The sequence below is a fragment of the Nycticebus coucang genome, chromosome 22 (genome assembly GCF_027406575.1).
Source record: "Nycticebus coucang isolate mNycCou1 chromosome 22, mNycCou1.pri, whole genome shotgun sequence".
In the NCBI taxonomy this organism is placed as follows: domain Eukaryota; kingdom Metazoa; phylum Chordata; class Mammalia; order Primates; family Lorisidae; genus Nycticebus; species Nycticebus coucang.
Window position 1 is genome coordinate 25581066 of NC_069801.1, and position 11430 is coordinate 25592495.

At 47.5% G+C, this 11430-nt stretch overlaps 1 protein-coding gene across 2 annotated transcripts in view; it reads left to right on the forward strand.

Moving 5' to 3' along the window:
- Window positions 1–7959: 7959 nt before the first annotated feature.
- Window positions 7960–11430, forward strand: part of KHDRBS1 (KH RNA binding domain containing, signal transduction associated 1) — a 50204-nt gene continuing 46733 nt past the window's right edge. The window contains exon 1 of one of the 2 annotated variants that reach the window (XR_008376843.1): window positions 7960–8697. Coding sequence is in view for 1 of the 2 variants with exons in the window: in XM_053575565.1 (XP_053431540.1) it covers window positions 8316–8697 (382 nt within the window). In the remaining variant the exon portion in view is untranslated. The remainder of the gene's footprint in view (window positions 8698–11430) is intronic. The other variant, XM_053575565.1, reaches the window with a different exon arrangement.

An 11430-nucleotide genomic window follows, 5' to 3' on the forward strand; every position in this document is an offset into this window, starting at 1 on the left:
AGGAGTTGAAACAGGAATCAGTTCAGAGGGGCAGATGTTTAGGTGAGGCCTTACGGCACCTTAGATGGAGGCAGAGGCAGTGGAGAAATGTGGATGAGATTTTCAGTATCTATGAGGTAAACAACAATGAGACTTAAGAATGGTTTGTGTACAGAGGGGGAGCAGCAGTGAGGCAGTGGAGAGAAGGTGGAGCAGGGCTCAGCTTCCAGTTGTGCAGCAAGTCAGGGGTGCTGCTCCCTACGACAGGGACACAGGAGAGCAGCTTGTGCAGAAGGTAAAGGGCAGAGTGAGAGGTTATTTTGCAACTATTTATTCAGTTAACACACACTTAGGGGACACAGACTGTGTTCCAGCCTTTGTTTATACAAAGACAGAAAGGGTTCCTGCCCACAAGCTGCTCACTTTTTGGTTAGCAGGGGAGGCAAGGGAAAGATGATTATAAATCACCCATCATGCAGGCCTCAGCAGCCTGTGAAGTCAAAGCCATGCAAACATGACTCATCCTGGGTTCCCGTTCCTGCCCCTGCAGTCTCCTAAAGGCCCCTCTGGGTGCTCTTGGGGATTTTTCACCTGTTGCTGTTAGACAAAGCAGTAGGGCCACAGTCACTGGGCACATGGGCCCTGTGGTGAACGCCTCTGAGCACTGCCCTACAATGGTGCCCACTGTGGGAATGAGAAGGGCAGGACAGGGCTAGAGTGAGGCAAGAAAGGGGCAGGGCCCTAAGGTGAGCACCCCTTCAGTTTTGCTGGCCCCAAGGATGTTCTTTCTCAGGCCAGGAGCAGCCCTGGAGAGAAGACAAGCCCCACGAAAGAGAAGCTACGTTAACTCTTCTGGGCCCCAGGAGCAGTGCCTGTGGCTCAGTGGGTAGGGCACCAGCCCCATATACCGAGGTGGCAGGTTTGAAACTGGCCCCAGCCAAACTGCAACAACAAAAAATATTCGGGCTTTGTGGCAGGCACCAGTAGTCCTAGCTATTCAGGAGGCAGAGGCAAGAGAATCGCCTAAGCCTAGGAGTTGGAGGTTGCTGTGAGCTGTGACGCTACGGCACTCTACCGAGGGCGATAAAGTGAGACTCTGTTTCTAAAAAAAAAAAAAAGTCTTCTTGGCCCAAAGCAGCTCTACAGGTGCCTGCAGGTTGAGTTCTACTGAGACACGTTGAGTTCCAAGGACCTCTGAGACATTCAAATGAGAACGTCAGGATGCACTGGCTGTCTGCATTTGGAACTCAGAAGTTTGAGCAAGAGATCTAAAGTCCAGAGCTGTGAACATGGGGGAGAGGACACAGGCATAGGATAGAGTTCTACTAGGCTCCCAATATTTCAGTGCCCTGCCCCCATACCACCTGGCCACTCCCCAAAGACCCAGGGTAGGTGCTCCTTGTATGGTCCTCCCTTATAACACTTTCATGCCACAAGGGACCCTGGCTTACACATTTGTCTCCTTCACTAAACAGTGAGCTCCTTGAGAGCAGGGACTCGCTCTTATTTAATGTCAAATTTCCATCTTGCTGTCTTCTTCTCCCTTCCTCCACATATTTGGCACCAAGTAAGTGTTTAAGATTGAATAGACAGATAAGGCCAGGTGAAGTGGCTTCCACCTTGTAATCCCAGCCTCTTTGGAGCTGAGGGAAGGGAATTGCTTGAGCTCAGGAGTTTAAGACCAGCTTGAGCAAGAGTAGACACCCCCTCATCCCCCACCCCCCTCTCTACAAAAAAAAAAAAAAAAAAAAGCGGGCATTGTGGTAGGTGCCTGTCTGTAGTCCCAACTACTTCAGAGGCTGAGCAAGAGGATCACTTGAGACCATGAGTTTAAGGTTTTAAGGTTGCTGTAAGCTATGATGCCACCATGGCACTCTACCCAGGGTGACAGAGTCAGACTCTGTCTCCCAAAAAACAACAACAACAAAAGATTGACAGATGAACTACGTTCTTGGTAGGGAAATTCTCCTGTCCAGGGCAGGAACTGTTTCTCTCCCACACTGGCTTCCATGCAGCAGAAAAGGTGAGGTACACAGGGCCTGCAAATCTCCCATCCACAGGGCAGGGAGCTGTAGGCAATGTCAATCCTTCCTGTCACTGTTAGGGTTCACTGTGAAAGTGAAAGAGCAGTAAGGTGCTGAACAAATGTGTGCAAAAATAATAATAATGGTTTATCAAGCACCTACTAATTGCTAGCCCCAGTGCTAAGTGCTTTATCACACCACCTCTGTCAACCCTAACAGCCCTGAGATAGTATTACTATTAACTCTGTTTTATCAAGGAGAAAGAAGTAAAGGCTGAGCAAGTGTAATGGTTAATTTAGATGTCAACTCAACTGAATAACTAGAGAACCGACAAAGCACTATTTGTGGGTATGTCTGTGAGTTTGTTTCTAGAGATGGCCTGTGCAGATCCACCCTCACTGTGGGCAAGCCCCATCCTATGTGCTGATGGCCCAGAGTAAACAAAAAAGGCAGAGAAGGCTCAGCTCCTATGGCTCAAGCAGCTAAGGCTCCAGCCACATACACCTGAGCTGATGGGTTCGAATCCAGCCTGGGCCTGCCAAACAACAATGATGGCTGCAACCAAAAAATAGCCGGCCATTGTTGCAGGCGCCTGTAGTCCCAGCTACTTGGGAGGTGGAGGAGAATTGCTTGAGCCCAGGAGTTGGAGGTTGCTGTTAGCTGTGATGCCACGGCACTCTACCCAGGGAGACAGCTTGAGGCTCTGTCTCAAAAAAAAAAAAAAAAGGCAGAGAAAAGATATCCTCTCTCTCTGCCAAATCTGGGACACCCTTCTTCTCTTGCCTTTGAACATTAGAATTCCAGGCTCTCTGGCCTTTGGACTCCAGAACTTAACCAGCAGCCCATGTATTCTAAAGACCTTCAGCCTCTGAGAAACACACCATCAGTTTCCCTGATTCCAAGGTTCTCAGACTTGTACTGAGCCACACACACTACTGCATCCCAGCATCTCCAGCCTGCAGAAATCCTTTCATGGGACTTCTTAGCCTCCATAATTGTGTGAGCCAATTTTAATAAATCCCCTCTCATATGTCCGTCTCTATATTTATGTATCTATATCTAACACTACATCCTATCGGTTCTGTCTTTCTGGAGAATCCTAACTAACATAGCAAAGTTAAGTAATGTAACTTTACATAGCAAAATTAAGTAATGTAACTTTACATAGTAAAGTTAAGTAGGTCAATTGACCTACAGATAAGAGGCAGAGCCTACTTAACTCCATCTGAATCACTATGCCCTCAACTGTTGCTGCACCCTGCAACTGGATGAAGGGAGGAAACAGGGTAGAACCCTGTTTTGTCTTTTGAGAACCTTCTCCACTGCCCTCCAAAACAAGTCTAGCTATAGTCAGTGAAATTGATACAGGTTAGTGAACAGGACTTTCAAATCGGCAGTCAACATAAAGCACCCCAAAATCTTTATTAATCAAAAAGGGCATAAGAATTACTACTTCTGGGGCGGCGCCTGTGGCTCAGTCGGTAAGGCGCCGGCCCCATATACCGAGGGTGGCGGGTTCAAACCCGGCCCCGGCCAAACTGCAACCAAAAATAGCCGGGCGCTGTGGCGGGCGCCTGTAGTCCCAGCTACTCGGGAGGCTGAGGCAAGAGAATCGCTTAAGCCCAGGAGTTGGAGGTTGCTGTGAGCTGTGTGAGGCCACGGCACTCTACCGAGGGCCATAAAGTGGGACTCTGTCTCTACAAAAAAAAAAGAATTACTACTTCTGGTGCATCTTAGAATGGGTACAGGCGAAACTTACTAAATGCAGAATACAAATGTCTACATACAATAACTAAGAAAATGCCATGAAGGCTACGTTGAACAGTTTGATGAGAATATTTTAGATTGTATATGAAACCAGCACATTGTACCCCTTGATTGCACTAATGTACACAGCTATGATTTAACAATAAAAAAAAAGACCAGAAGCACTCTGATAAAAATGACTGATGTCATAGCTCTGATTGTGCCTCAAAGCATGCTTTTGGTATACAGATCCTTTTAGAAAAAGAGGCACCCTAGGGCGGTGCCTGTGGCTTAAGGAGTAGGGCACCGGTCCCATATGCCAGAGGTGGTGGGTTCAAACCCAGCCCCCGCCAAAAATCACAAAAAAAAAAAAAAAAATAGAAAAAGAGGCACCCTAACTAATAGAGTGGTTGTGAGAAATCACTTTTCCCTGCCTAATAATAGAAGATTAAGCAAGGACCCCAAAGTCATATATCTTTGAGTTCAAATCCCCACATTGTCACTTTATGGCCTTCTCTGAATTGATTATATTCTTTCAGGCTTATTTTCCTCAGATATAAAATAGAAAGAATAATGGCCTGCTGAACTCACAGGTTTGTTATGAAAATCAAATGACAAATGTTATGAAAATGCATGGGAAAGAGCTTCTGAAACTGAAGCATGCCATATACCAAGAAGAATGGTATTATTTTGCTGCAACAGCATTCCTAAAGCTATTTCATGGGGCAAGGGCTAGGGATACACTGTGTACAGTGGTCATGCTTTGTTAATAGCTCAGTGGTAAAAAAAAAAAAAAAAAGAATTACTACTTCTGCTTATAGGGTTTTTCTTTATTCGGTTGTTATTATTATTATTATTATTTTGAGACAGAGTCTCACTGTGTTGCCCAAGCTACAGAGCAGCGGCATTCAGGCTAGCTTACAACAACCTCAAACTCCTGAGTTCAGGCAATCCTCTTGCCTCAGCCTCTTGAGTAGCTGGAAATACAGGTGCCCGTCACAATATCCGGCTAATTTTTTTACTTTCAGTAGAGAGGGCATCTTGCTCTTGCTCAGACTGTTCTCACACTCCTGATCTAGGTCCATCCTAGAGTGCTAAGATTACTGGGGTGAGCCACCACGCCAGCACGGTTTACGCTGGTATTTGTTAATGTTCACAAGAAGCCTTCAAAGTAGATGTCATTACCCCTACTTTATAGAAAAGGAGAGTAAACTTCAGGGAACTTGTGATTTTCTTAGTGATGTACAGAGAGGACAAGACACTATAGGTTTGAATGTCTGCCTCACTCCAAAGTCAGTCTTTTCATAAGACTATTAACCTAAAGAACCTGGGACAGAATACTGTGGTCAACATAAAATAAACTCCAGATCTACTCTTCCTTGCCCCCAGAAAATGGCCCCCCAAATGGAAGGCTGTGCATCACTTACTTGGTACATACACTGCAGTCCCAATAGCTCATGGCCTGAGAGATTACCTTTTGGATTCTCACCAGGAAAAGGCGCTCATACCTTCCCCCCAAACCCACTCTTAGAGAAAGCATATAAAGATTTGGCATCCATCTAGAAAGACTGGATGCTTTGTTTTGGTTTTTAATTTTTTTTTTTTTTTAGAAACGGAGTCTCGCTTTATGGCCCTCGGTAGAGTGCCGTGGCCTCACACAGCTCACAGCAACCTCCAACTCCTGGGCTTAAGCGATTCTCTTGCCTCAGCCTCCCTAGTAGCTGGGACCACAGGCGCCCGCCACAATGCCCGGCTATTTTTTGGTTGCCATTTGGCCGGGGCCGGGTTTGAACCCACCACCCTCTGTATATGGGGCCGGCGCCTTACCGACTGAGTCACAGGTGCCGCCCTTAATTTTTTTTTTTTTTAATTTTTAATTTCAGCTTGCTTGTTCATTCTTCGTTTGAAGTATTTTTTGTTGTTCATTTTCTTCTTCCTCTGGTAATGCTCTGTCTCGCTGTTTTTGATGTTAGTAGAGACGGGGTCTTACTCTGGCTCACTACTGCTCATACTGGTCTCGAACCTCTGAGCTCAGGCAATCCACCCGCCTTGGCCTTCCACAGCGCTGGGACTACAGGCGTGAGCCACCATGCCCAGCTGGTTTTTAATGTTTTTTAAATTGTATATAGTTAAGGTGTACAACATGATGTTTTGATATACATGTGCAATAACTGTTGATTCTATACAGCTTTTCTTTTTTTTTTTTTTTTGGTAGAGACAGAGTCTCACTGTACCTTCCTTGGGTAGAGTGCCGTGGCGTCACACGGCTCACAGCAACCTCTAACTCTTGGGCTTACGCGATTCTCTTTCCTCAGCCTCCCGAGCAGCTGGGACTACAGGCGCCCGCCACAACGCCTGGCTATTTTTTTTGTTGCAGTTTGGCCGGGGCTGGGTTTGAACCCGCCACCCTCGGCATATGGGGCCAGCGCCCTACTCACTGAGCCACAGGCGCCGCCTGATTCTATACAGCTTTTCTCAGACAAATCTTTATCAAAGTTTTATTAGCCTCAACTCAAGGTACTTATATTTGGGCATCTCATTACTGAGTAAGGACACTTCGGCCATTTGTAACACCATCACTCAAGTAGGATTTTCAAGGATGGCAGCAGAAATGAGTTAAAAGGTAACTATAAATCCTGCTTGCCCTTTTCCTCCTCCTTATGCAGTTGCTCTCTCAACCTTCCTTGAAATCTGAAGCTGGATTATTTCCATTCCCTGAGCATCTCTCTCATTTCTGCTCACTTATTCCACTTCCCATTGCTGAAACTCATTCTCCCTGGCCAAAATCTATCTTGTGCTTTGAATTCCAATAGCATTTGGCTTTCACTTATCTTTTGGCACTTGACACATTTCAGTCTTCATTACAATTAGTCACTACTTGACTACCTGAGGACAAGAGTCATTTCTTATGACCTCAAAGTACTACACCAGACACTGAAGATTTTATATCGATATGTTTTAGTACAACATATATAAATATATTAATAAGAATATATAAATATGTAGTAATATAGTTTACCAGATACTTGTGTTTTGTTCTCACTTCTGTGGATATTTGACAATTTCTCTTCCCTTCCCAGAAGGTAGCAAGGCCTATATTGTTCCCTAGTTGAAGGGTTCCAAGTTTCAGATCCAAAAATCAATTGTCTCTAGGCACCCTGAAGACAATTTCCAGAAATAATTTTGAAAAATGTGAGCTCATTAGAACTGATCTAGAAAGAAAAGTGAATGCTTTAAATGGTAAAAGAAAAAAATTGGTGGAGAGAAGGGAAAGTCAGAGGTTTTTGATGGTTTAATAGGACAGTGGAGACCTACACTTGCATACAGCACCCCAAAGTGTGGTGAATGCCCTGGGAGACTGACCATTAAGTAGGTTGGCCTTAGAGCAGGGGTAAGGGTCTCTGGGCAAGTCTGTCATGACTCATTGCGAAGGGCCCAACAGAAGTAGGAGGACTATCATTCACATCAGCCATAGAGGGAGCAATCCTAACAATGCAACCAACACGGATTAAGGACCTGGCTTCTACTCCACTTTTTAACAGAAGAAACACTTGAGTCAGCAGAAAGCAGCAGCCTATGTAAAAAGAGCTAAAATGCTGTTGCTTTTAAGATTTCTCTAACGAACAGTGGCCAGTGTTTTAGACACTACTAAGATGTAACTTTGGGATATAACTTGGTATCGCAGGGCCCCTGCGTCGGTCTGGGGCCCTCTATTTTGCTAAACTTCAGATCCCCTAGACCTAAACCTCCTCTCTTGGAGTCCTCCAATAGCCTCCAGTGTTTCCACCGAGTGGTCCTTCCTCTAATTCTCCCTCCAGGCTTCCCTTCCCCATCTCCACCACTCTTCCCTGCGTCAGACTGTCTTGCAGACCTCCCCCCGTCTCCCAGTGTAGTGCCCGATCTCTCCTTCCTCTCTTCCTACCCAGGCGGCCCCCATTTCTCCCTCTCCCTCCCCTTTTCCCGCCTGTCTCACGCGGTTCTCCTTTTACTTCCTTACATAGGTGACCACCCCCATCCACCCCACGTCCAGCCCATTGCGAATGTCCTCCAGGGCTGCGCAGCCGTTGGAGAGGGCGTGGCCCCGGGAGTAACAGGTTCCCCCGCCCCCCACCTCCGCTGGCTCCAGCGCAGACAAAGACATTCCACAGCCCCCGCCCCCTCCGCACACTCCGCCGGAAGGGGGAGGAGACACGTGTCCAGCTAGCGCTGAGTCACGTGGAAAAGAAAACCAACGGAGCCAGCAGCCACCTGCGCCTGCGTACCAAGCTCTGGCCTGGCGGGCTCGGAGGGAAAAGGCGAGCGGGGAGGCGACTTCTTCGGGCGCCGCGCTGGTGCGCAGGCGCCGTCGCCAGACTGGGGACTTTGTTCTCCGCGGAGAAACCCAAGGGCGGTGCCGGTGGCTGGCTGCGCACGCGCGCCGCCTCATTTCCGGTGCTCTCTCTCGCTGGGTCGCTCGGGTCGGCTTTGGTCGCTGTCGGTCCCGCTCTCCCACCCCCGCCAACTGCCGCCCGGGCCTCTGCCGCTGCCGCGTCGCTTCCTCGCTCCCTCGATCGTACATCTTCCCCGATGCAGCGCCGGGACGACCCCGCCGCGCGCATGAGCCGGTCCTCGGGCCGCAGCGGCTCCATGGACCCCTCAGGTGCCCACCCCTCGGTGCGTCAGACGCCGTCTCGGCAGCCGCCGCTGCCTCACCGGTCCCGGGGAGGCGGAGGGGGGTCCCGAGGGGGTGCCCGGGCCTCGCCGGCCACGCAGCCGCCGCCGCTCCTGCCGCCCTCGGCCACGGGTCCCGACGCGACAGTGGGCGGTCCAGCGCCGACCCCACTGCTGCCCCCCTCAGCCACAGCCTCGGTCAAAATGGAGCCAGAGAACAAGTACCTGCCCGAACTCATGGCGGAGAAAGACTCGCTGGACCCGTCCTTCACTCACGCCATGCAGCTCCTGACCGCAGGTAAGCGGGCCTCTCCGGCTGCTCGAGTCGCGGGGCCACTCGGAGGCATGGGTGGCAACGGCTTTGTTCCTTTCCCTTCCTGCTCCCTTGGGACCAAGGCAATAAGACAGCTCCTTTCTCATCCTGATCTTTGGGAGCCTGGATCCCACATTCCCCCTCGGCCCGGGGTGCGAGGGCGAATTTGTAAGCTGCAGTGGAGGCCCAAAGGCCACTTGGTGATCTCCTAGCGCAAATATCTTGATGGATAGTACGAAGCTCCCCGCCCCTTTCCCGACTCTTCCCTCTCTCTCCGCTTGCAGCTACTCCGAGCTCTGAGTGCTCACATTATTCCAGAAATGAACCTTTATCTTGCCTTTCTCCTAAAGGGAAAGCCTTTCTGATCGAGGGTGGCAGTGAGCGCCTCGACCGAGGGTTGTAGGAGGTGAAGACAGCCTGAGCGGGAAGGGGCCGTGGGAGGAAGAGGCGAGCAGAGGTGGGACGAGGCTGGAATGCCCTGTCCAATGTGTCGCTGTCATTGGGGTTAGGCCGGATTTAGTGGTAACTGTAGGTTAAGTTGCTGAGAGGCAGGAGCGATTTGGGGGGAATCGGAGCTTGAGGTTTTCCAAATCAAATTTCCGACTTTTGTTAAAATGGAAATTGCTGCAGAGACGGAAGGTGGTTCTCCTTTATTTTACAATATATGTTCACCATCCTTCAGGAAGGGGGGAAATAACCCTAGAGGCAGTGAAATGGAACGATTGAGCAAGATAAGGGACTCCCGCGTAGTTTGTATGACGTTCCCCATTGAGATGGACAGAAACAGAAGTTGCATGATGCTGATACCTGAATGGCTTGGTCTTTTTCTTACTCTTTTTTTAAGTTTTTGTTTCGGTATTGAGAATAAATTAGAAATGGTTGTCTTTGTTCTTTGTGTGGACAACCACTCCTGTACCACTCTTGATCAGCACTTGCTAATTACCGAATAGCTCTGATTTTTGTCTAAAGCTTTCTTTTGACTCTCGCTTTTAGTTAAAACATTTTTTAAATAAGTCTTTTGTTTTTATTTATTTATTTTTTGAGACAAAGTCTCACTCTGTCGGCCTGGTTAAAGTGCCGATGTGTCATAGCTCACAGTAACCTCAAACTCTTGGGCACTAGTGCTCCTCTTGCCTCAGCCTCCGGAGTAGCTGGGACTACAGGTGCCTGCTACAACGCTTGCCTGGTGTTTCTATTTTTAATAGATGGGGTCTCACTCTTGCTCAGGCTGTCTCAGATTCCTGAGCTCAGTCAGTGCACCTGCCTCAGCCTCCTAGAGTGCTAGAATTACAGGCATGAACCACCACGGGGGCTCCTTTACAAGTGTTTTCTTCTTACGATATTAAAGTTTTATTAAGTAAAAATTCACAGCGCTCAACCCTGATTAAGTAGTGGGCAACTTTGATATGATGGACAGTACACTATGAAAATATTTTACTCCCTTTTTTTTCTATTTCTCAACACTGTTAAGTCTTCTCCTTTAAGCACACTAAACAAAACACGTGGTAGTCAGGAATAAGAACATTTAGATAAATAATGTTTTCATGCTGTGCTTTGCTGTAACACTTAGGTCTTGATTCAGTACTATTTGTTGTGTTCTAATCTCTTTGAGGACGAGAATTGACTTTTATCTTTGTATTTTTCATATTGTGTTGCATATGGCAAATACTGGGCGTTTGGTTGAATCTGATGTGCAGACTGAGGAATGTCAAACTAAATGGTAAAGATTAACTTGGTAGTCTTATTTCCTCAAATTCAGTCCCAACTGAATGCACGAGAATAAACTACAGACCTAAGGTGTTGGCTGGGGTTTGAAACTCCAACCCTTAGTTCATTACCTGATCTTGGGAAACTTTCTGGACCTTGGTAACCTCATTGGTAAAGTAGAATGGTGAGTTGTGAGGATTAAATGGTATATAAAATCACCAGCAGTTTCTTTTGACTTATAATTATTAGAAAATAACACATTACCAGTTTTCTTCTAATTGTAAATTAGTGCTGAACAAGGTATGACAACATGAGATATATTTTGCTTTTTGACCACATCAAGTGCCCAATGTGATGTTCTTTTTTTTTTTTTTTTTGAGACAGTCGAAAGCTGTCGCCCTGGGTAGAGTGCCCTTGCGTCACAGCAACATTAACCCCTGGACTCAAGCAAGTCTCCTGCCTCAGCCTCTCAAGTACCTGGGACTATAAGCACCCGCCACAACACCCAGCTATTTTTGTTGTTGTTGCAGCTGTCATTGTTTTAGCTGGCCTGGCTTGGGTTTGAACCCACCAGCCTCGGTGTATGTGGCCAGTGCTCTACCCCCTTGAGCTATGGGCACCGCCTGGTGTTCATTTTTTAAAAGATGGGTTCTTAGGGCAGTGCCTGTGGCTCAGTGGGTAGGGCGCTGGCTCCGGCCACACTGCAACAACAAAAAAATAGTGGGGCCTTGTGGAGGGCGCCTGTAATCCCAGCTACTTGGGAGGCTGAGGCAAGGGAATCTTTTAAGCCCAGGAGTTGGAGGTTGCTGTGAGCTGTGTGGCACCACAGCACTCTACCAAGGACGATAAAGTGAGACTCTGTCTCTACAAAAAAAAAAAAAAAAAAAAGATGGTTTCTTAGGATAACTACCAAAAACTGTTGATCATTAAAAGTTACATATAATTTAACTGTCCCTGCTTATCTTTTGTTACTAAGAGAGTGTTATTTTTAACTTGGACTTTTTTTTTTTG